The sequence below is a fragment of the Silurus meridionalis genome, chromosome 23 (assembly GCF_014805685.1).
Source record: "Silurus meridionalis isolate SWU-2019-XX chromosome 23, ASM1480568v1, whole genome shotgun sequence".
NCBI lineage: Eukaryota > Metazoa > Chordata > Actinopteri > Siluriformes > Siluridae > Silurus > Silurus meridionalis.
The window spans coordinates 14898392-14923982 of NC_060906.1; the positions used below are offsets into that span (position 1 = coordinate 14898392).

Here is a 25591-nt window from a genome sequence, read left to right on the forward strand (position 1 = left end):
AAGTCTGATGAACACCCTCCAGCTCTTACCCAGCAGCTGAGCAACTTGTACTACTATAAAGGTTTTGACATACTACAAATTTTTTTTAAATGCATCTACTCTCAAATATGCTTAAAGTTGCAAAATGTTTGAGTTACCCCAACTCTCAGCCTGCATGATCTGCCTACAGAGAACACTGGCACAACTCGTACAGATGTGAGTGCAACAGATGAGAGTGTATTCAGACTGCCAAGCATTCGTCTGTGGCTTGTACTTACATCCTCCCATTTCATGAATTTGTTTCCTTTCCTCAAACACTCCGGTACGGCCACAGGTTTGAGCTGGAGCGCGTGAACCCCCGGCTGTGGACCCGCCATCTGATTACGCCGACACTTACAGCAAAAGCACAGCTGTCAGTTAATCGTCCACTGGAAAAAAAAAAAAAAAACACCCGAAAACTCTTAAGGCATTACAAAAAGTGGGTTTGAATGCCAAGTCTTGTGAAACCGAAGCGCGTTAGTGTCCATAATGCATCAGGTTCGTGCGCAGGTCTGCTGGACAGGGGGGTTCGCACGCTGTCTCGAGCTCCGAGAGCTGAACTGAAGCAATTGAGAGAGTGAGTGCATGTGCGCGCGCTTCCATTTATGAAGAGGCAACGTCGCATGGCTCGCGCGCTCTGGGATGTGGCGCCGCCCCGCGTGAGAACGAGCGCATCCCGGTCCTACAGATATTCATGCAGGTCCAGATTTGGGTTGATACAAATAACCAGCAAATATATATTTTTTTATTTGGTATTGATTTCTTTCAATGTTACACAGGTTAATGTTTTGGCGTTAATGTGTAAAATATGTTTTGTATAATTTTTTTTTTTTTTTTGTATTTTATTTTTAGACAGTCGTGTGAAAATGAAAGTACATCCTCTTTGAATTCTCTGTTGTAGGACATAATCATTTGGTCCTTATCAGGTATAAGAATTAGGTCAATACTACCTCAGATGAACAACACATGACATATTAAACCTTGTCTTTGTTTATTTCTTTACAAAAATCAAGCCCATGTGTGAAAAACCATAGGTTGTAGCACCACCTTTTGCAGCAATAAAGTTCAATAATCGTGCACTCTATGACTTTCTCAGTGTCTCACAATTGTTGTGAAGGAAATTTACTCACTCTTCTCAAGTCAAGTCAAGTCAAGTTAAGAGGCTTTTATTGTCATTTCTACTATACACAGTGGTACACAGTAAAAATGAGACAATGCTCCTCCAGAACCCTGGTGCTACACTAAACAACACAGAGCTACAACACAACACAAAGCTACATAAAGTGCATCAAGTGCAACCTAGTGCAAACAGTGCAGACGAAAAACTGTACAAACAGACAGACAACAGTACAGACAGACAGACAACACAAGACAATACACATAACACAAGATAGCGCCGACCAGTAAACCTACTGTATACTTGAAATATACAATATTCAAATTTACATCCTTGTAGTTCAGTTTATTGAGATTTTGGGGCACTTGTTTATCCGCAGCTCTCTTAAGGTCCCACCACAACATTTCATTTTATCTCAGTTCAAAAGTTGAGCTCTGGACTTTGACTGGGCTTTTGGAACACATTGATTTTGTACTTCTTCGGCCATTTTGTTGTAGATTTGCTAGTCTGCTTGGGACACTGTCAAGCTTTAGCTGTTGAACAGGTGGCCTTATGTTTGACTCTAAAATACATTGGTATAGAGGGGAGTTAATGGTCAACTCAATGACTGCAAGGTGCTTAGGTTCTGTTTCTGTAAAACAAGTCCAAATCATCATTTGAATTCTCCCACCATCCAGCGAGTGTCCTAAAACAGATGCTTGATCCACTTTGTCTAGGATGAATTAGTTACTGAAGAATGAATGAATGAACATTATTGTATGTATATAATTGGGTAAATATTTTTATTTATTAATTTAATCATGTAAAAATCCTAAATTGTTCAGTATGTGCTCTGGGCATACTTCATTAGAAAGGTTTTGTGGGAATCTGTATATTTTATAGACCTTGTGGCCAGTTTATAACATAAACCTACTATGAAAGTGTGGATTGTAAGTATCTTGAAGAGTACAGTTACTGACTGTAGCCCATCTTTTTTCTATGCAGTTTGTCACCCCTTGTAAAAAGAAAAGAAATCTCAGGACCACTGCTGACCAGATATTGATTTTGTGGTGGTGGTGACACTGACATAATAGCATGTGGGTCCACAATTTGAAAACATCCAACCAACCAGTGGTGTAACTGGTCACTGATAAAACACTAAAGCAGGCATTCACAACCTTTGTGTTAGCTAAACCATTTCTACTCCAGGAATCGTTAAGCGGTAATTAACAATACGTGAATCTTTTGTCTGTTGTTAAAAAGGGTTGTTTTGCTCATTTACAACTTCTGTTACTATTTTAATCTGCCTTGTTTTTTTTTATGGCCCCATTTTCAAGTTTAGTTTAAAAAAATGTCTTCTAAAAAAAGCTGATGTAATACTATTGTTAGAATGCTCTTTCCCACAGAGTAGACACTTGGAGAAAAAGGTCGGGCCTAGTCACTGTTAAAGACATAAACAAAGTATTACAAATTCCTCACTGTACATACAAAACATACAATTTCCTGCATTGCATGTATTTATTAATTTATTCTTGTGATATTCTTGTCTGTACATTTTCTTGTCTGTACATTTTAAATGCTTTTAAGAAACTCTAATGAAGAAAGCTTTTAGGCATGAAAAATTATTTAGTTCACTTGTTCACTTGTATGTCATTAAAGGAACCATGAGTAATTCAATCAGTTAATGTCACAGTATTAATGATGACACTGCATTCATTGATTGAATTATTTTTACACTTATAAAATAAATTTTATATATTAAAAGAGAAGAGAAGAGAAATCCTGGGCTACATGGTTCCTAATTGTTTATTAGTAAAATGTCAGTATATGTATACAATACTCAGAAGCCTAAAATGCTGCTGCATGTGCTACATTTATGCTAGAACCATCCACTACTTAACAATAGACCACTACACAAATGATACCTACGCAGAGGTGGTAATTTCAGGGAAAATGTACAAAAGTGGTAAAAAGCCTAAATAAGAGAATTTTTAATGATTAATGTTGGTAAGCTCTCTGCAATTCTCATGAAATTAGGTAATATTTCAAATGCAATTCACTTTATGTTTCTCATGTTTACTTCTTTTTCTGTCTGATGATTCTTTCTGTTGATCAGACATAACCTTAAAAAAACACGTCTGTTTCTTACCTAGCCAGTATTTCCAGAATGGAATTGTCCAGACTTGATCAGTTTGATTAAGGCTGATGAAATTTACTTCAATATATTCACTAAGATAATCTATTTAACTGTCTGGTTAGTTATCATGTTTATTTCTTAAATTACAGTTGTAATAATAATCTCTATAGTACTTCCCATTACCATTTCAATAACACAACTGTCATGGATTTATGTGGTATCATAGCTGTCAGAGTTCAAATATTATGCTTTTCCTTTCTTCAAAAAGGGATGTATTATCATATCTGGCTGTCTGACAGACTGACTGACTGAATGTTTAAAAAGCTCCAATAGATTATTCTGGCATTGACATGTAATCAATAAAACCAATCCTGCATAGAAAGTTTAATTATTTCTATACACAGCCGTTACCCTTGAGGCCAAGAAAAAACCCATCTGGATTAATTTGTTGTATATGCAAATTGGGCAATACACACAACTATTAAAGCATCATAATGTACTGATTTTAATTATTTTTACTAATAGAAGATTGTAATCCTTATTAATGAATGTAAACATCTGAATATCACCGCAAAGCTGCAGGGTTGCCGGGTCCATCCTAAAGATTAAAGAGTGATAAAAGTGATTGCATATAGTGTATTATTGGGAATGGGTCACTTTATAACGTATTTCTCTTTGGAGTAATACTTTCTGCATTTCACCCTTGTATGAAACCTAAATTGTAACTTATATAATGATTTACCGCCATCTACTGTATAACTAGTAGCAATGCATTCTTGTTAAAGATATTTATTTTTTAGCTATAAAACTAAATTTGTTAAATAGTACTAATGTTTTAATACTGATAAAATATAAAAACATTTTAGATCCTCAGCATTCTCCCATATATATATATATATATATATATATATATATATATATATATATATATATATATATATATATATAGACACACACACACACACACACACACACACACACACACACACACACACACAAAATAGTCTGGCTCAGAAAAGAAAAAAATGCATGATGTGGAGCACTCACCTGTAAGTATTCATTCAGCATTCAAGGGCATTCAGCAAATATTTTTTACCTTTTTTTTTATTTTTACCTTAAAAGATATCAGAGGCCTGAAAGTCAAAACAGAAATGGGATCTATGTGGATGTGGGCTTTTTAAATATAGACAACATGCAGAAGCATTGGTTGAAATAATACACAAGCAGTACTGACCTTTTTCCAGATATGAAGCTGTGCTACACATCTTCAAGCCAATGTAAATAGTGAGGATCAATTAATTTAACAGAACAAAAGAAAAACATCAGAAAGATATAAAGGTTTAAACATATAAATGCAGGGTGGTCCTGTTTTAGTCTCAGATCTCTTGCCAATGTTTGAGGTTTCCTGTGCAAATTTACAAGCTTGTAATCTTATTGACTTTTCAATAGCAAACAAAGAATTTATATGGTGAGTAAAAATGACATCACATTTTTACGAACAGGTTAAAGCATAAGGCCTGTGATTGTTTATATTTCTATTTCTAAGTATGAGGTCTTTGGCCACAATAAGCTCCACAGGTTTACCCTCTATGTCCACCTGTCTTAAAAAAATAAATAAAAAAATAAACAGAAATTAGCCAGTTAAGTTAATAATCTACACAAAGGTAAAATTGTTATTGTTATAATAATGTGAAAATATTACTGATTAAACTATAATAAACAATTTACATTTACATTTAAATTGGAATCATTTGATAAGGGGTCATTTGGGATTTTTGGATTTATCTTTGTGTTTTTTGTACTGGCTAATATTCACATTAATGCAAAATTTAAATTAATAGCTTTTAGTAGACACCCCTGTTCAGAGACTTTTCCAAAATACTGTTGAATGAGGGTAGTCAATATAACTGGAAACTCAAAACAACTGTTTGGTGAAGAAGAGGTTTAAATACCTCATTTGAACTCCACCAGTGACTAAGCTGTTTGCACAGCAAGGGGAAGTTTATTTCACCACTTTGGGGTCAGTGAACAGAGAAGAGTCTTGATGGATGTCTTTCTTCTGTCTTGATGGAAGGTGGTTCCCTTACATGGACACTTCCGCGCTGTCCACGCCCTGAATCACGTGGGTAATCAGTCCAATGGAATGCATGGTTATAAACGCATATGGAGTGAAACCATCGCTAGCTTTTGTTTGTTCAGGAAGCGCTTTGTGTGTGTCTGTTCTAAGGAAAAGGTAAGGTGGGGTTAAAATTTGTTATGAATGAAAAGCAAGAACAGTTTGTGTGTCACTAGCTTGGGAGCAGAGCATGCTCAGTCGGCTATCGCATATGCTCCACTCGCAGAGAGCACTCAGGCCTCGGCACTGCCCACCAAGCTCCTAAGAAATAAAGGACAAAGTCTCTGCAAACTACCTCGGCGATGGTGGGCAAGACTTATGCCTCAGCAAGTCAAGTCTCAGGCTGTCTGCACACTATGGCTGTGCTGCAGGGCTATCAGGCTGACCCGCTACGGGAGTTAGACATGAGAGACCGACGGGTGGTCAGGAAGCCAGAGCTTTGCTGTGCCACAGACTTAGCTTTAATGGCAGCTAAAGAGACTGCTACGACAAATTAGCCGGTCCATAGCCACTCTTGTGTCTACTGAAAGTCACCTGGTATCTCCCAGGTGATTCTCATTGGCTGCACAGCCCCAACCACATCCACAACCCTGCACCTCTGGCATCGTGAGGTGCAAAAAAAAAGCATTGCGTCACACAGGATCCCTATTGGGGGGAATGCAAGTCGCAATGCTCTGCTTTTCAAACCCAAAGCCCTGTGATCTGACAGGTCTGGGGACCTTTATCCACAATAGAGGAGCTTCGGCAAAAATGTCCTGATACAAGGCTATCTGGGGACTCCCCCAGGAAGGGGCACTGTGCACCTCAGTATACATATAAATAGAATAAAACTCTTGACCCAGCTGAGACTTCAGGGCACCCACATTCTAAATTATATCAACATTTGTTTGATACTGGCTAAATCGATGACACTTACGACAGATGTGTCCCTCATGGGCTGGGGAGCGGTCATGAGTGGCAACTCCGCCTAAGCTCTCTGGGGAAGGCCCCATCACACATGGCATATCATTTGCCTAGAGATGCTGGCCGTGCTTCATGCATGGAAGCATTTCCTTCTAGACCTCGAGGGCCACCATGTGTTCGTCTGGACAGCGCGCCAATGGTTTCCTACTTTAACCACCAGGGGGATGTGCAATCTTACCTCCTGTACAAGCTGTTATGTCAGATCCTCCTGTGGGCCCAGGGGAAGCTGCTCTCCTTGAGGGCAGCATATATCCCAGGCCACTTAAACGAGGAAGCAGACACCCTCTTGAGACAAGGGACGAGGACCGGGAAATAGCGTCTCTGTTTGCAACTCGAGAGACAACGCACTGCCCCCCCATCTTTCTGTTTATGTCCAAGACATCTGCAACGCTGCGGGCTGGTCCACCCCACTGACCTTTATGAGGTTTATAGCCTTGACTTTAGTGGCACTCCTGGCCTCTCAGTCCTTCAACCTAGCTGTGCCCATCCATGCCGCTGCGTCTTCATGTTTTTAGAAGCTAGCGCCAGTTTCACTCCATGTGCGTTTATAGCTTCCTGGTTGTGACGCCACCTTGTCGGTGACGCAGCACTTTCCATTGGACTGATAACACACGTGATTCAGAGCGTGGACAACGTGGAAGCGTTCCAAAAGCGTTGTTGATGCAGCGACTCGTTTCCTCAGGAAACCAGGCTAACATACGTAACCTAGAAATGGTCCAGTTGCACGATGCTAAAACTGGTGGTGTAGGGTATAATGTGATAATTGACACATTTTAGCTGTATAGGCATGCATGAGTTTCTTAAATTTGATGTGGTCAGCTACAGGAAGACAGTGGACAGAATTCAGAAATTGGGTGACATGGAAGGACTTAAATAGTTGACAGCTTTCTGTATCTGCAGTATCTGTTACTATTGCTCCTAGAAAAGTGTAAATGCTGAGTTCAGAATATTTTAAATGTGATGCTTGGATGTTATTCATGGTGAAACCACACGATGGAGGTATAGATCTGTGGGTGAGGCTGGACCGAACAACAAGCCTTATTGAAGTCTACTTAAAGGATGTCTTTAAACTTATACACACGTCGATGTATGTGTTCAGCTGAGTGATAATTAGAACACTTAAAGGTACTAATAAGAATATTTCCTACTTCCTGATTGTGGATGAAAAAGTATGTGCAGTGTGTGCATTTTCAGAGAGGGGCTGTTGAAACAGTGATTTACTATATCTGTGTGTTTACCCCTTTAGAAAAGCACCGGAAGGGCTCTAAAAATAAAGACTGGTGTCTTAGAAGAGGTTAGGTACAGGTATTGATTTAACTGGCTGTATCCTGTAAACGATAACCTCAAGAACACAACAAATTAGCTTTTCATAGTAACGCTAAGTTGCAAATGTATTTCAATGAGTAAGACTTACCTCAGAAAGTCAATGTCTAATCTATAGCTGTCCAGCTGAGATTGAATAATGTACAGTAAAAGTCTGAATTGCTGCCTATTAGGCTACACTATTAAAGCCATCTACACAGGAGTGTGTGTATGAGGAGGACAAAACCCCATGCTGACCTGGGAAACATGCTTCACCAATTAGCAGCCCCACTACAGGATCAAATGCAATTGAAAACATTTACCGACAAGACTGCTACACATCACAATGCTCCATTCATAAAAGCCGGGCCGCTGTTTTCCCCCTTTCCCTTTATTTTATGAATGCAGCTCCAATCTGACCTTATCCCATACCTGAGTGCAGGTCCACTTTACTGCTTTTTCAGGTCAAAGACCGGAACTCAAGTTCTGGTGTGTCACATCCTGCACCAGCTACACATTTAAACACTCTTAACCAAGCTGCTTTATTTTGACCAAGCTCCTTTTTTTTTACTATGCAGCTTTATTTTGATGATAAGATGCTCCACTTCCAAAGAAAACTCAGGATTTGGGGCCTGGTTAAATGCTAAAAAAGATTTCCACAAACCAGAGCTATAAAGCAACACATGTTGGTTTGAGCTTAAAGAATACTTGACTCACTGAATAAGTATATTGGCAATAGTTGCACTGTGTCAATAGAAGTGTATATATAATGTATAGAAAGTAAAGTAAGTCTGACACATAGCCCTTTGACTTGACTATATCTGTGCCAGTACACAACCCCAATACTAATGTCTTTTATATTTCCAGTATTTATTGTATATACATTTAAAAGGTGCCTTTAGCAACCCATGTTTCTGCTTGTTTGTGTTTCCAACTTATGTGGCGAAAAGGGTAATGCTGAAAAAAATACACACACATTCACACAAAGACATGCAAAGTTTAAGGAGGAAAGAAAAACGTGTAAGAAAAAACCAAGAGCAGCATGCATTTTCAATTATCTTCGTGTTCACTCGCAGATCTTAAATTTCCATCAAAATCAGCCAAGTCCTGTAGCTCTTGCTCTCATGGAAACATCTGATATAAATAAGCAGTTGCAGCCTGTAAGGTTAGATAGCTATTAATACAGCCACTGCCATATGCAAACCCCAAGTTTTACCTTCCACATCCTTCCAGGAGACAGAGAGCACCTCTGGAACCGGATATCACATGTTGAAATAGCACATGCTTTGAAGCTCAGCTACTGTATAACAACTTCCATTACACAGTGGAGCTCTACATATGAGCTTCAGTGTTTTATCACTCTACAACTCGTGCACATAAAAAATATAGATGAATAGACTCATGTGTTTAGATAAAGGTCATCTGCCAGATAGTTTGTGGTCTCCCCCTCTTTTTTGCTCTCTCCATGGATTACATATGTTTCCTGTGAGCTGAAAATAAATCCTGATGAAAAGCAAAAGCATCCAACATTGATAAAGCTCAACAGCCACCTGCATGTAAAGCGTTAGTGACGTACCAAGGTGTAATCCTTGATAGCTGAAAGGGGAGAGGTTTTATTTTACCAGTATCTACAAAGAAGAAATGCCATCTAAACACAAAACCAGTGTAATACCAAAGGTGAAGTTCAAGTTGTCCTTAAGGATAAAGATATCATCTTACCTATTAAATTACTTCTCCATGAAATGTCTCAGAGCAAAAAGCTCATAATATATACTGTTTCTTTTTTTTTATCTTAATTGTGTAAGCGTTCACTCTTATTTTACTCTTATGTATTCTGATATTGAACAAAAAGTATGTGAGTAAGCTGGTAACTCAGTCTTTTGCTAAACCTAAATGCAAAAACGTGCTCTCCATCAGGAAAAGCCTTCAAAACACGGTCTTTGTTTTCAGTTTAGTTATGCTTTCTAAATCTGCTGTAACTAATAACGGACAAGTGCCCATCATGCATTGTCACCATTTCATCTTTAATTTCCGTTATTTTTGTTTGATTTATTGTTAATTGACCACAAAAGCAAATGACTTTGCATGTATTTTTGTTCTGTTTGTTGTGTTTATTTTCATTAATGGCACAGATGAAATGTGGAAATGATTTGAGAAACTGCTCATTCATATACAAGGTTTGTTTTGATACCAAAATAACCCTTTGGGTGACCTATTACAAGACAAAACACTAACACTTCTTTACTTCATGAAATAACTGAACTAGGTGTAGATTTTTATTCACTAACCTGATAATAAAATAACATTATTTTTACAAAGTAGCATCTATTTAGAAACTTCAGTCATTTTTTACTGAACATTAAATCTACATATTAAAAAAAGTAGATCTAATGGCAAGCATTTGGCAAATGCCCTTATCAATCTGAGCAGTTGAGAGTTAAGGGCCTTGCTCAAGGGCCCCACAGTGGTAGCTTGGTGATGCTGGGATTTAAACTTGTGACTTTCCAATCCAAAGTAAACAGGCTTAAGCACTGAGCTACCACCTCCCCTGAGTGGTGATGCATTGTTTCAGCTAGAGATGGCTAGTGAATCAGCTCCCACTAGACTGAAGCCAGTCTGAAACTGCTGTGAAAAAACAACCTGTGTACCCTTATGACATTCAACATGTTTTATTTTATTCATAATTCACACAGATTTCCAAAACAGACAGCATATCCCAATACAGCTGTTCCTCTCATTGAAAGACAAGACTTTAAGATAATTCATCCCCAGACTCTGAACCCAGGGGCTGAATGTGTAAGTAAACTTAAAAGCTGCTTGATTATACTTTAGGCCTGGTGCCCTGGGAGACATCTAACAGGGCAATGACTCTGATGTTTAGGCTGTAAGTGCACTGGGTGAGTAATAGGGCACACAAGGGGAGGTGTTTGTTTCCTCCATCGGTGAATATGCCAGCTATTCGTGAATAGATGCCATTTTCCTGCATGCAAATCTTCATGCGGCCTGCTAGTATCAGCTGAGGTATATTAGTGTTATCCTTGGCACGGACCAAAAGGGAGGTCAGGAGAAAGACATATTGAGAATTCGGAAAGGTCTCACGAACTCTTGCGGGATTACCTTACAGACACTTTCCACGGCTGAGATCCAGTGAATGAAGCCATTGTACAGTGGGACTCAACCCAGGAAAGTAAACTTTGTCAGGACCCAGTTCATTAGCACCTAGTTTAGTGTTTAAAGCATGTCGTTTAAACAAGGCTTATGGGGGAAACCCCATTTAGACATATATACATATACCCTCTATGCTGTAGAACTGACAGGGGGATTTCCACTGCAAATTACTCAGGAGCAAATAAAACATGGTGGATGAATAAAGAATGGTCTAAAATCGCCTCAAACCCTGATTACAAATTTCTATATTCCTTAATACAAAAAAAAAAAAAATTACATTTATTACTAACATTTGTTGAAAAATATATGTCCAGCTCTTACAAAAGTCAACTCCATTTTATTTACTTACTTACTTACACATGTTGTTAGATACAATGGCAGGTTAAAGCAGTGATATGACTCTCAAGGTTGAAGCGAAGGGAGGAGCAAAAATGTGCAAAGAGAGTGAAAGAGAGACAGAAAGAGCTTAAAAGGAAAGGGGAGCAGAGAAAGAGAGGGTAAGAAATGAGAGAGTTAAACATGTTTGCACCTGTTTCCTGATTTTTGAAAAGCAAATGCTTAGAGTTTCCATTCTGAGTGCTCCTTAGAGCCAAATCTGACCTATTATATTCTATTTATCATCTGATTTATCATGTGATATTCTCTCTCTCTCTCTCTCTCTCTCTCTCTCTCTCTCTCTCTCTCTCTTTATATATATATATATATATATATATATATATATATATATATATATATATATATATATATATGGGAGAATGCTGAGGATGGAGCCAGGAGGAGGGACCAAAAGAGGAAAGCCAAAGAGGAGGATTAAGGATGTGGTGAGGGAAGACTTGCAGGTGGTTGGGGTAAAATGAGGCAGATGCAGAGGACAGGGTGGTATGGAGAAGGATGATCCGCTGTGGCGACCCCTAATGGGAGAAGCTGAAAGAAGAAGAAGAACATATATATATATATATATATATATATATATATATATATATATATATATATATACATGTGTATGCATGCACACACACACACACACACACACACACACACATACACACACGTAAAGCATGTATTAAAAAATAAAATAGTACACACACAAATTATGTATGTACTATAGATGTCTCTCTGATCACATTTAGTAAATCATTCCATTTTAATTTGCCTAGAAGCAGACTGCTGCTTTGCCACATTTTTTCTTGTTGACTTTGGATACACGGATCAAGCCTGCAGCACTAGATCTTCATAAACGGCTTGGAACGTATGGAGACAATCCATAATAAATGCTAGTGCTAATCTGTTTAAAAACTAGTAGCTTTAAATTCTGCCTGGAAGCCAGTGTAATATTCCCAGGATAGGTGTCTCTCTTGTGTGTAACTGTTACAGCTCAGGCTGAAGTGCTCTGATAAAGCCTCAGCCTGTCCATTAGCTTCTTTGGCAAACCAATAAACACTGAATGACAGCAATTAGTGCCAGAAACAACAAATGCATGTGTTAACTTATTAGCATTATGCAAGGTGATATTACTTATGAATTGTGCAATGTTTTTCAAATGACAGAATACTGATCAAGATGAAAAAAGTCCACATGTGGTATGAAACTCACATCAGACTCAGGAATTGCACCCTGATCAACAAGTTTTGCGAGTTTCATACTATGCATTTAATCTGCAAAGCTAAATTTTATAATTTGGTAACATTTATTTTCTGTAAATAAAATTCTGTTAATAATGTTTTCTGACAAGGTGTTCCGAGTAATAGCGAAGTGGTGTATTAACTGTATATAATGTAGTATACATTATTTTTTATAATATAATGTTTTATCTTTAATTAAGTAACCCAACTTGGATCACATTGATTGTTCATGTTTAAATAGATATTTCAGCTCATTCAGGGTTAAGATATCAGTCATTCATGTCCATTTCTCAAATGATGTATACTACATGCTTAAAGCTAGAAACTTAAGCTAAACCTGGTCGTGACTCATCTAGAAAGACATGAATAGGAAAGAGTTATTGGCTGTATATGTAGGTAAGGTGAAACCAGACTAATTTACAAAAAAATTGTAATGTAATGTATAACAGGTTGTTTTATACATGTTGTCGGATGATATACCATCATTATTTAACAAACAAAATCCAAATTCTCAATCTCATGGTTTCATTCTTTTGTTTTCTTTGTTTATTATTATTATTATTATTATTATTATTATTATTATTATTATTATTATTACTTTGTTGGTAAAATGTGCTTGCTTTTAGGAATGTGGTCTTGCTGCTCTCTGGTCAGACAAAAATGCCATGTTGAGCAAAACCTCTTTTCACTTTTTATGGCTTGTGTGGGTCGGCCTATTTGTACACTCTTAAACAAATGAGAGGCACAGCTGTGCAGGCCTGGTCTATCTGTGTTGACTTTCAATGATAAAAATATGCTCTGGTAAAAACCGCTCCAGAAATATGAGTCTTTTTTCCCTAACTCTGAGAAGCACACAGTATTTATAATCAACTGCTCCTTCTCTTCAGCCCTGGAGAGATGGATAAGGGAGAGAGAGAGAGAGAGAGAGAGAGAGAGAGAGAGAGAGATGGAGAGGGAAAGACCACCTATGCAGATGTTTTTCAGGCATGGAACAGTCTTCATGCCAATAAGCACCTGTTGAATTGCAGATGTTTTGTTTGTTTTGGTTTGGTTTTTTCACACATGCATATATAATTAGGAAATTGTGCAAGTTGTTTCTTGGAAACATCATAAAAAAACAGTGCAGGGCATTAACCGTAACAAACTCAAACATCTATAAACATGTCCTTGTACATTGGCCATATACTTTTTTTTTAATAAATAGCCGTCTATATGTAACAAGTGTTGTGATTCCTACCCAAGTGTTTTACGATGTCTCCAAATGACATTTTGTGGTGTGACACATTTCATTGCATTTTCATGATGCAGTTATGAATCAGACAAGGAGGGAGTTGGAGTGTGTCGACTGAGGTGTTCCCCATGTTTTAGTCAGAATTTCCAGGTTTAGAGCACACTTTTTTCTATAAGAGGCCACAGCAAGCTTAAAGTCCAGGTTCAAGTAGCAGGACAAATACACAGGTTTACATCAACTCAGTGACAGAAAGCTGCTTCTGTAATGGCCTGTGGAGTAAAATTCCTGTAATTACATGGAAAAGATGACCAACTGACCAACAGCAAACAAACAGAATCCCTCTCACCTGCCACATGGCTTGCCTGACCTACTTTGGGATAGGAAAATCTGCTTCACTGCTTCACTTATTATATATATTTCATAAATATGTAGGCTACAAACCTAAACAAAATTCTGATTGGTCTGAGAATAATGATATATTTTGTATTAAATCTTGACTTTCACTGTTATTCCAGCTGCAAGGCTTACAGTAAATTAATCTACTCATTATACTGTAATTCATCATCATATTATCAAAATAAACTTGCATGATGAACTTACATAAATGTATTTAATGTAGTAAATATGTTTGTAATCACTGATATGGTGAGATTTAGTCAACATTTAAGAAAGGAGTCTCCAGTTCAAACATTTTACAACGATCAGACAATTCTGTACATTGAAGTTTTTTTTTTCATAAACTTCAGGGTGAAGTGTTTTTCAGTTTCTCAGTAATAATCTGCATTTTGTTTGTCATGTTACTTTTAAGAGAAAGCTTCATGAGTCACAAACCTCTTTTGTGAACCTTCAACAACTTTAAATGGAAACAGCAAATAAAATGGATGATGTGTCATTTGTTAATCAGTAAAAGGTTGTAACTGTTGGCAAACTGCTGTGGTCTAAAGGGAAATAAACACATTTTGGAGCTGTTATTGGAAGTAAATGTGGTAATGATCCGACAAATAACAGTGCACTGCATCTCATTTTATTTCTTACATAACAAGTTACACTATGGTTAGATTCATCTTTTCTTGCTTAATCATTGTTAACTGCACCCTTGTTTGGACATTTTGTCTGACCTGATATTTTCTTTTTTTTTTATAATGCTTGATTAATATATACCCACACTTAGATGTGGGTTAATGCAAGCTAATATATTTGAACATCTATGGAGCTTGATGGGCCACCTTCTAAAATCTCACTGCCGGAGCATTAAAACCTCAATTATAATAATTATTAGAATAATCCTATTGTGAGTGTTCATGTATTTCTAGAGAACACTAGTTATTACTGTTGCAGGCAAGTTTTTCCAGTCCAAATTTTAAAAGTAAGTAGTTATTCAACCAAAACTAATGAATGAATGTATTATTATATTACAAATTTTAACACGAGCAAGCAAATATAAAAAAATAAATAAATTACACCATAGCAGATAAGTGTCACGTACAGCACAATATAAGCATCGCTGCTAAAGTCTTCTGTGCAGTAGTGCACATTCAAAATGCATTTGGATCCACAGGCCATGCAGCAAATATTTAACTTGGATAAAGAAATTGAATTATATTGGCACTGAGTGCTTGGAAATAAAAAAAGAAGAAATAAAAACAGCAACCTCAGGAACCATCATGCAAAGTGAAAAGAGGTTTAAAACCAAGTGCTACTGGTTTTCATTCAAAAAAAAAAAATGTCATCCAACCAGATGTAGTGTAACTATAGTAAATCCATATTATAACCTGTGATCACGGCATGTATACTGATAATTTTGACCTTAAAATTGTTGTGAATTTTAAATACGATTAAACACAGAGGAAAAATTCAATACATTGTATAATATTTAAATTTACGTTATATGTTGTATATATAAATATAAATATATATATATATATATATATATATATATATATATATATATATATATATATATATATATATTTATTTATTTTTATTTATTTATTTATTTTTTTTCTTAAAGTTAGATGTTAGCGGTTGTCTGCTTCACTAAAGTCACAGTATGTTTTAATTTTAATAGAAAAAAGAACAATGATTTTAAATAATTTCATGTTCCGCTGTTAGCTCCCATTGTGGTAAAAATGGTGGAAATAGGCCAACATTTTGATGGTTAAACAAAAAAAATTCTCAGAGAAGTTGAAATGTGAAATATCTGAACACAATGAATATACACCATGTTTTGATTAGAGCTCTGAAAGCTATGAGCTGTAACTAAATCTGGTGTAATGGGTGATATATTGTTTTCAACAATAATAATTTTCATTCCAGTCATCTTGGGCTATTCATTTGCTGTCAGAGTTTTATTTACATAAATGAAAACACAAGTAAAAATGGCAACTCTTGTAGCCATACATTCCAAAATGGCTAGCTGCATAGCAACACACAGTGTTGGAGTGTGCTTTTGTTTGCTCACAGCTGAAGTTCAGAAGAAAGGGAGGAACATCAGGAATAGGCAAGCCTTGACAATTCTACACAAAGGGAGCACTGTTGCCTAACAGTGTCCGGTCTGTTTCAGTGCAGTTTGCACAGTTCCAGAGGAGCATTTCATGGAACAGTAAGCAAGCACGGCCAAAAACAGGCCCATTGACCAAAGTGATACCACACCGAGCAGGGCCAAACTAGGGCCTGGTTCTCCTCCGCCTGCTAGGTTCAGAGGTCTCTCATTGCCCAACAATCTCACAGTGTTTTGCAGGTGTTCATCCACAAAGTCACAAGCTTGATGCTGTGAGGATGAGAGCAGGAGAGGCAACCGAGTGTGGGAACAAAGACACTTGCTGTGACTAAGCTGCAGGTGTTGCCCTAATGATTAACACAATGTCTATTAAATCTAAGATTAAATTAGGTTCATTATATAGCACAGGACAGTTGGAAAACAATTATTTAATGACCTGTTAGAATATCATTGAACAACAGTGTTTTATTTGTGAGAATGTAATTTTGCCTGTAAAGGAGCCTACTTGTATTAATTCTCGTTTTTTTTTTTATAGTAGAGTAAACAGTATAGGGTAAGGGTTAGGGTTAGGGTTAGGGTTAGGGTTAGGGTTAGGCCTAGAGATGGAGTGGATATATCCACAGCAGTTTTCACATGTTATTTGAAAAGGAAATTCCTGTTTAATGGCTAACCACTAACCTCAAGCAAACGCAACAGCTAAATTATGGGAACATGTGAAATTCTGTTTCATTATAGCTATTATGTTGCGCCTATGTAAAAGCAACAAAGTGCAGTTAAAGTTTTCCACAGTACAGGCGTAATTAATTGGAGGTTTTTTCCATTGCTGTCTATTGCCAATGAGGATTTTCCACAAGGAAGTGTGGTGATGTCATTACATGCTTCCCATTAGCTATTGAGAAGAACAGAGCAAGAGGGCCAGACTATGCCACATCACTCACTCTGCTTCTGATAGGCTGTTTTCAAACTTATAATCACAAAGCAACAAATCTGCATTAAATACTTTCATGCCACACACCCCTGACGTCAATCGTACAAATATTAACATGACAGCAACTTGTCAGCTACACAGTCTGAAAATTAATATTCTGAATGAGTGAGTTGATTCGGAATATTAAGGCATTCATGTTGTTCACTTCTTATCATTTGCCCGTTTACACAGTTATGAAATACAGGAAACAGCCCCAGCGGCGAACCAACATTGCTGAGGCCCCCCTGTGATGAACAGAACCTTATTATGATGGAATTTTATGAGGTGGAATACTTTTTCAAACAAAAATAAGCTTAAGTTTTTTTAAAAGACATTTTTAAAGCCTAATGTATCCTGTACGCAAGCCTTTGAAACCTTTCGGAACAGAGGTCTACCTCAGAATTTAATTTCAGCATAACCACAAAATGAAAACAACACAGGGGATTATGCACACATACTGATATATTTAGCTCTGCTGAAGTATATCTACTCCCTTGCTGCCAATATCTCAAGAAGATGACATGTCTGGTTCACCGAATCAATCAAGTCTGATGCACTTTGAGAACAAACAGTGCCTTGTTTCCATTAGCTTTCTGACAGGGCTGTACTCTGAGTGCTGGCAGGCCGGGGCTGAATGACCTCATGGCAGCACCTGCACTGCAACACTCTGCCTTAAAGAAAATGCCACAGCCTGTATTGGCCCCTGACCTTTTTGTAGTTAACATAAACTCATTATGCACTTTCGGCCCAGGGGAGGCTTCATCGAGGCTCTGAAAAGGGAAAGCGCTGGTGTCACAATGGCCTAGCACATCCATCTGGAGCATATAATTGTGTGCTGTCCTCCAAAATCCACATCTCATTATCTCACATTTTCAAACATTTGCTGCGGCAAACCTGGCCCAGTGCTAATGCAGTGATGTTGCAGAAGTCTATCTGTAGAATATTTTAAAAATATTAACACAAGAGTGCTCAGCCTTGCCCTGCCTGTCCTACATACAAAGAGCACCTTTGTCCACTGTCACTTAGCAGCAATTACAGTCCATTAAAATAGCTTTTTCTGTACTGCCACAACCTGTTAATGGGCCCAGGGTTCGTTGTGAGGATCCATACACACGAAAACAAAGGTCAGAGGTTAATAGGGTCCTGTGATGTGGCAGATGAAACTTCCGCAAGCTTTCTTCACTGTGGGATCAGAGAACAATAAATAGGCAATGCCGTACAATTAAGCAGACAGCCACCAGGTCTAGTTTGTGCCGAATGAAAGTAGAGGAACTCAGGGCAAGTGATAGAGTAACTGTATCCAAAGTTTGTCTGTTTGATATGACCATAAAGGAGAATAAAATTTGGGTCTTTAGTAAGAAATATTCTAAGCAATGGCTTGAATTTGGTTTAACAACAGTGAGATTATTTCATCACATTCACTTACTTTGAAGGAGACCAAGTGAAGGAGAACACCGATACGGACTTTATAATCGAAGCTGGCCTAGTTAAAACGCACCTGAAAATGCTCCATGATAAGGTTCCTCTGAGGGTCCTGCTTATAGCTCCAATTTCAAAGCTGTGAAATACCTAGCAGAAAGATTAATGTGTTTCCATATTCCCTATTGATTTAAGCCTCAACACATTAAGGGAAACCTGGAATCTTTCAGAGATGAAAAGAAAAGTTGGCTATGTTTACGGCTGAACCGGATGCCCACTCTGCATGCAAAATTAATTCTTTATCAGATTGTGAGTAAAGCAGACCACTAATCATGGGAAAGATTAAATCACTCCTGGTGTGTTCGTTTGTTCAATTGAATGAATGTGGAACAAGTTCACTGTTTATGCTACATTTGGAAGAAACAGCTACAAAACGATTTTACCCTTCTTAAAGCAGCAAAATATTCCCACACTGCAAAGTTTAATATGTGATGAATTATACAAAATCACTGATGAAACAGGAAATGTTTTGTCTAACCTTGATCAGGCGAACCCCCGAAGAGGAAACTTCATAGTTTCATAGGATGTTAGACCCACCTCAGACTCATCCTTTACCACCATAACCATGACATACAGGAAGTGATTCAGTGCAGTAACTAAATAGGATCTACAACAGCTGTGAATCCAGATTAAAAGTAATGGCAAGTGGTCCACAAAAAGAGGTCCATCAATAGGACTGAGCATTTGGAAAACATAGTAGAGTTTAAAAACAAGGTCACAGAAGTTAATTCCCTTTGGTTAATCAAGAGTACCAATAGTGAAGTGCTTACAGAAGAGCTGAGGTTGGATGAAGTCATCTGTGTGAATTTACTGGCTGTAATGAGCTTGAACAGGTTTAATTATTTTTTTGTTTATTTATTTTATAATTTGTTTTGCTTTTCCTGAGCAGAGTTCACCTCTTAACAAGAAGATGACAAGGCTGTTTGTCACTGTGGATGAGTTCTCCTCCCCAGCTCTGAAGTCATGCATGGAGTGGAGATGGGTGGAGGTGGGTGTAGATGCTAAATGGAAGCACTTTTATTACATCTGTCATCACCAGGCAGTTCCTGTCAAAATGAATCTCTTTCAAATGACAAGAGCAAAAGGTACATAATGCTCCATAAAGTAGCTTGAGTGATTTGTTTATGGTGAGTCTATTCACATTTTACTTTTTGTTGTTGCAACTTACCATGTCTTTAAATTACTTCTGAGAAAGAAAGAAAGAAAGAAAGAAAGAAAGAAAGAAAGAAAGAAAGAAAGAAAGAAACGAAGGAAGGAAGGAAAAAAATAATTAATTAAGAAAGAAAGAAAGAAAGAAAGAAAGAAAGAAAGAAAGAAAGAAAGAAAGAAAGAAAGAAAGAAAAGAAAGGAGAAGACAGAGAGAAAGAGAGAGAGAGAGAGAGAGAGAGAGAGAGAGAGAGAGAGAGAAAGAGAGAGAGAATTACACAGCCCATTCAGAACACTGTTCTCCAATAGTCGTGCCAACACACCTGCTACTATTCACTTCAGAGGAAATGGACACTCGGTGGATGAGAGGCTGCTGGCCAGGGCACAAAACCACCACAACTCCAAATTAGAAACAGGAAGACATATGGGCAACGTTCCGATTAAAACCGTCCTCCCCACATGGAGTCAATATACGCAAGCCCTGCTCGCTCTCTGGAAACCCAAAACCCAACAGAACTATTTTATGTCGCAGTCAACAAATGCTACGTGTTTGAGCAGTGAGGGCACAGGCTGAGGCCAAGATGGCCAAAATTGTTTATAACCACTGCAAATACTCACTGCTGTTATAAAGCTCTGTTGTTTACAAGAAGGTCTCAATTGACCTATAGGATTTATGTTCTCTAATGCCATACACAAGCGTGTCAATCTGCTCTAAATGTTTGTAAGAATGTAAGTGGACCTTACTCAGCACATGATGTACAATTGCATGGGATGTGGGAAGTCCTGGTACATCCTGCTGAAGAAGAATGAAAGTGTATGAAGAGATTTAGTCCACTGTTTTCTCAGGGTAAAAAAATAAATGAATAGCTCTAAAGATAAATATATTTTTTTCCCTACCGAGACATTGCTTGCGTGGTGGGCATTCTTGATCTGAGCATGGCATATACTCATAAGGTCCAGAGACCACAACCTATTAGGATTTGTGACCATCCTTCCCAGAACATGGCAGCTTCACAGAGAGTTGGTCAGTGTTCTACATTTTAATTTAAAGGTTTAAAATGACCATTAACCAAACCATAAAAGCAAAGAGGTTGGCTATTTCAGTAAAGTTAAGAGAAAGAGGACACGCTGCTAAGTCCTATCCAAACATTTTTGTTCTTTCTGTAAGGTCAGGGTATGAATATGTGATCTTTCAACAGTTCTGTCAAATAGATTGCAGAATGTGCAGAATGGCCCAGACACAATGCTAACTTTCCCACACCAGACTGTTATTGCCGCCCTTGCTGTCAACAGGCGCCCAGTGCGGACAAATGGGGCGGAACCAAATGAAAGAGGAGAAATGAAAAAACGATGCTCCCCATGCTCGGTGGATGAAGTAGAAGGGAAATGAATGTTGAAGTATACCCATTGCCCCCTCATGTTCACCTTTGACCTCTAACCCACTGATACTCTCCTGCTCATTTACTGACAGCTTTTCTCTGGCATTTCCTGCCTGCTCACAAACATACCCGTTGAAGTGTCAACTTAAACATGTCAAGTTCAACTACGACATGAATTATATCATCTTTATCAGTGGTTCCTGCCAAAAAAAAAAGGGGCAAATATGTATTATTTAATATATGACTACTTTTAAACCTTAAAAAGGAAGAGAAAATATTGAAAAAGTACATTTTGCTTCCATAGGATATTTTCATTTGCCTGTGGGTTTAAAAACTTCTCCCTTTTCTATTTATTGTGTTATTTTTGGCGTTCTTGAGCTTAAACTGTTCCTACACACACAGTAGAACCTCTTGATGTATTTTTGCACCATTCACTGTTACAACAAAAAAGTCTCACTCTTTCGAGCAAGGCAGCCATCCGCTCAGTGTAAAGTCAATAAATTCAGCAGCAGAATGCAGTAGCACTCAGTTATATTTGGTCTGATTGAGGAGGCTGGAGGAGAGCGCTGGCACCAAGCTCAGTGCGCCTATGATGTTATAGCCAGATGTTTGTATTTCATAGGCAGTAGTGGAAAGCTGCCATGACATCACTCAAACGACAACAGTGCTCTGGGCCTAGGACAGGAAGTGACTAAGAGGAAGTAAGGTGATGTTAGGCAAGCAGGTGGCCATCTATCTCTTACCCCGCACACATGCACAGGGACAGTCACTCATTCTCGCATGTGGACACTGGTGTAGCAGATGCATACTTATATAAACACACTTTCAGTGCTGATGTCCAGTAGATCTGAAGAAGGCATTAGAACTTCTCAGAAATTCCTAGTTCATTTCCCCTCAAGAGCAATCATTGTGAGGTAATGAATTTAACAGATTAACCTTGATTCAATTAACATCCACAGACTGTACTGCTTTTAGAATATAAAAAAAGATGATTAACATGTTACAGGTTTACACACATCTCTTAGGTCATGTCTATGCCAATGTTTTTATTTAATTTTCTTTTTTGACCCAGGAGATCCATTGTAACATTTCACCAATGGCATGATATGCAGTAGTATTACTTACTCATAGTGAAGCCTAGTGAAATGTGAATCCTGCTGTCATGCAGTGACAAATGCCATGAATCAGCCAGGTCTGGGATGGCGTGTGTCTTTGACCAACATCGCTGGGTGCTTCATATGAATCCTGTTAAACTAATGAAAAACGTGTGGGGAAGAAATTAGCACTGTACCACCCAAGAAAATAGACCCCCTCCTTCGCCTTGCAGCTGCCTGCAACCTCATGCTAATCAAGTCTAAGCAGCATGTTCAAACTGACAGTGAATGAAACGTTCTGCTCACATGATTATTTCAGCACAAACTGTAAAGTGAAATATTTCTGCTAAACACAGTGACACATTGGTAAACGCCTGACAAAAACAGAATCCACGTTATTCGCTGTATATACTTGTATTATCTGGTGTCTTAAACTATGAATATCAGAGTTCATAATTGAAACTCATACTAAGCCATAAAAAAAAAACACTTTCTACCAGTTGTGTGAAAGCTCCCGTAACACAAAAAAATATATATGGAAACACTTTCTATGAGAGACTGGTTAATGCCATCTGCTGGTAGGATCTGTGGAGGACATTTTCCAGTAAGATGAGCACTTGATGGGCAAACTAAAAAAACTTTGAATTACGAGGCGGCTATTAGAGTATTAGAGGTGGTTGAGTCACATGATTACAGGTGAGAGAACTAGAGGTCATCAATACATTACTAAAAATGTCCACTGATTTCCGAAAAACCGTAAACAGGGAAAAGGTGAATCATACCCAACTCACTTATGACACAACAACCTCAAAACATCCACAGCTGATCCTCATTTGTTGCCATAGTGTATACATATACACACACAGAGCTTTAAAGATGTTATGAATGGTCTCATATGTAGAGCCGGCAATACCATACCTACTTGTTCATGAGAACCTACATATATCACTAAAGCTCTTTTAAAGACACAGAACAGACACACTAGCTAGACCTCCAACTATGTTCAGCGCTGCTCTCCAGCTGCCCTGTAGGAACAAACAGCCTAAAGACTGTATGCTCTGGCCATCTGTTTGCACCCTCTTACAGATTGACTGTCCTAACAGAGACACGCTTGGCACGGCTTTTACAAGCAAAGTCCAAATTGCTTTCATGCAGCAAACTCACTACGCTGCTATGGTGACCATACACCAGTGGATTTAAGGAAATGAAACCAGACTTGACTAAATGGGGTCCTTGGGAACATAAGGGATGTGGTTCATTGGGGAGTTAGAAAGGCCTGTGTCCCAAAAACACATATTTAGAGGTATGAGTCAAACTGGATTGGAATGAGATCAAAGCAAACATTGCATTTGACCACAAGGGCCTGAGAGAGTGCTCTGACTCACCTCCAATGAGGCACCTGCTCTGTGGGTGTAGGAGTGTGTGTGTTTGCGTGTCTGCGTATGGAAGACAAAATTACTCTTTACTATTCTGAGTGGATGCCATGGTATTTAGTGTAAACTGTTTAAGAGGAACTTACAAGAGAGTGAAAAACACTGGGCTTTAAAAATGTTAACGGTTAGACAGATCTTTAAAAACATATATATGAAGATGTATTCAGTTGCCATAAATTCTTATCATGATTGATGTAGGCTTCTGCTTTTTGCACGTTGTCTGTCAGCTCGTGTTCCCCTACTGATTTAGAAAATGCAGCAGGTGATTTGGGATTTTTCCAGTGGCACTGTAAAAGATTTCATCCAAATCAAAAGAAGTTTCAGCTCCATCTGCCCCAGCTAAAAGCAATGAATCTGTCATTGGTTGTTTTTGTTAGGTAAACTCTTAATGAGGGAATAATCTGCTTTTTCAGAGGGTGAAGTGGAAAAGCACAAACAAACATTAGACTTCATAAATAATACTGAATCATTTCCTAACATTTCCTCCAGCTTGGTAGACTTCCCCCTTTGCCATCAATCATCTACACACTTACACAAACCATAAAACTAATAATTTAATAAAATAATGGGTGGTTCAAACGGATATAAGAATTAGAACCTTTGCTTGTAGGTCTTTTGGCCGTTCTGGAAAAGTAATTTGTGTGTGTTTTCCTCTCTTACCAAAATGTGGATACAAGCCTTTTTGATGTGTTTTAAACTACTTCACAGATGCCGCATTTCCAAGTATGCTGGACGTCATAACACGGATGCTTTTCTGAGAGGCCAAGCAAACCACACCTTAAATTAGCACGCCGCTGTGGGATAACAAAGGCCTTCCGATCAACCGCAGACCTGATCCGAACGCCGGCATCCCCTTGGAGTGTGGCCAAAAGTCATATTCTGCCCAGGCTGGGTTCACTTCTTCAAAGGTTCATGCTGCATATTTTCCAAACATCAACCGCCAGAAATCTGGAAAGCTGGAAATCTGATTCTGCTGCTGTATGAGTCTGGTTAGAGGAACTACAGATACTTTCAGTGTGGTTTGCACTTACTGAGACGAATCAAATTACAGTTCCTTTCCAAACTGAATCACTCCCAACCAACGTTAAGCCTGACGTGTGGAAATCCTTATGGTTGTATTTCATTCAAGCCTTTTTTTCATGTTTTAAAAAAGAAAACCCACCCTTTGAGCTGCAGCCACTGTGATCCTGCACATCAATATACAAAGGTAAAATTCACTTATTTGTTTTCACAACGTAAACTAAATCACTGTTTGTTCAGCAACCACCTACCATAAAGATGTCATTAGCTTACTAAGGACACGTTAAATGTCCAGTGTGGCACATAAAAATTCTCCCTGGGAAGAATTCATAAAATAATATTGAAGTGACGTGGTAGTTCAGCTAATGTTACAAGAGAGTGGTTTTAGGACTGTGCCCTTTGGGACTATCTGGGGTGACCTTGACCTCTTCCATGGCATTCCCTCTGAAAAAAGCGGACGCAGAGTGTGGAGGGTGGGAAATGTGCGGCTTAATGTGGTAGTACAGGGGAAGGCAGCAGGAGAAATGCATGCTAAATGTGAAACATGGCAGGGGAGTCGTATTCCCACACAACTCAATTAAAGCTTTATGGACTCGGTGCAGTAAAAAGCCAACCATTAAATCGAAAAAGTTTCCCAAAGCATGTTTCCCCTCTTGGTTCCCAAATAGAGTTCCATGAAGAAACGCAGGTTTTTACTGTTGCATGAAATGTAATTTTCATTAAAGACGTCCATTTTGAGGGTTTTAAACCAAAACAGTTCCCCCTGGATGTAAATTAATCTGCATTGACCACAGACAATGCAGTACAGTGGTTGGTTCTATACGATAACAATATAATGCATGTACCATCTTTTATGCATTACGTTTGGGGAGAACAGTAAAATATAAAATATATATACACCATACCATATGTGCTTCAGG

At 38.2% G+C, this 25591-nt stretch overlaps 1 protein-coding gene across 11 annotated transcripts in view; it reads right to left on the reverse strand.

Moving 5' to 3' along the window:
• The window catches only part of LOC124376731 (1-phosphatidylinositol 4,5-bisphosphate phosphodiesterase beta-1), a 93995-nt gene extending 93417 nt beyond the window's left edge, over positions 1-578 (reverse strand). For all 11 annotated transcript variants that reach the window (XR_006923886.1, XR_006923885.1, XM_046835957.1 and 8 more), the window contains exon 1: positions 258-578. Coding sequence is in view for 9 of the 11 variants with exons in the window: in XM_046835957.1 (XP_046691913.1) it covers positions 258-356 (99 nt within the window). In the remaining 2 variants the exon portion in view is untranslated. The remainder of the gene's footprint in view (positions 1-257) is intronic.
• Positions 579-25591: the final 25013 nt, after the last annotated feature.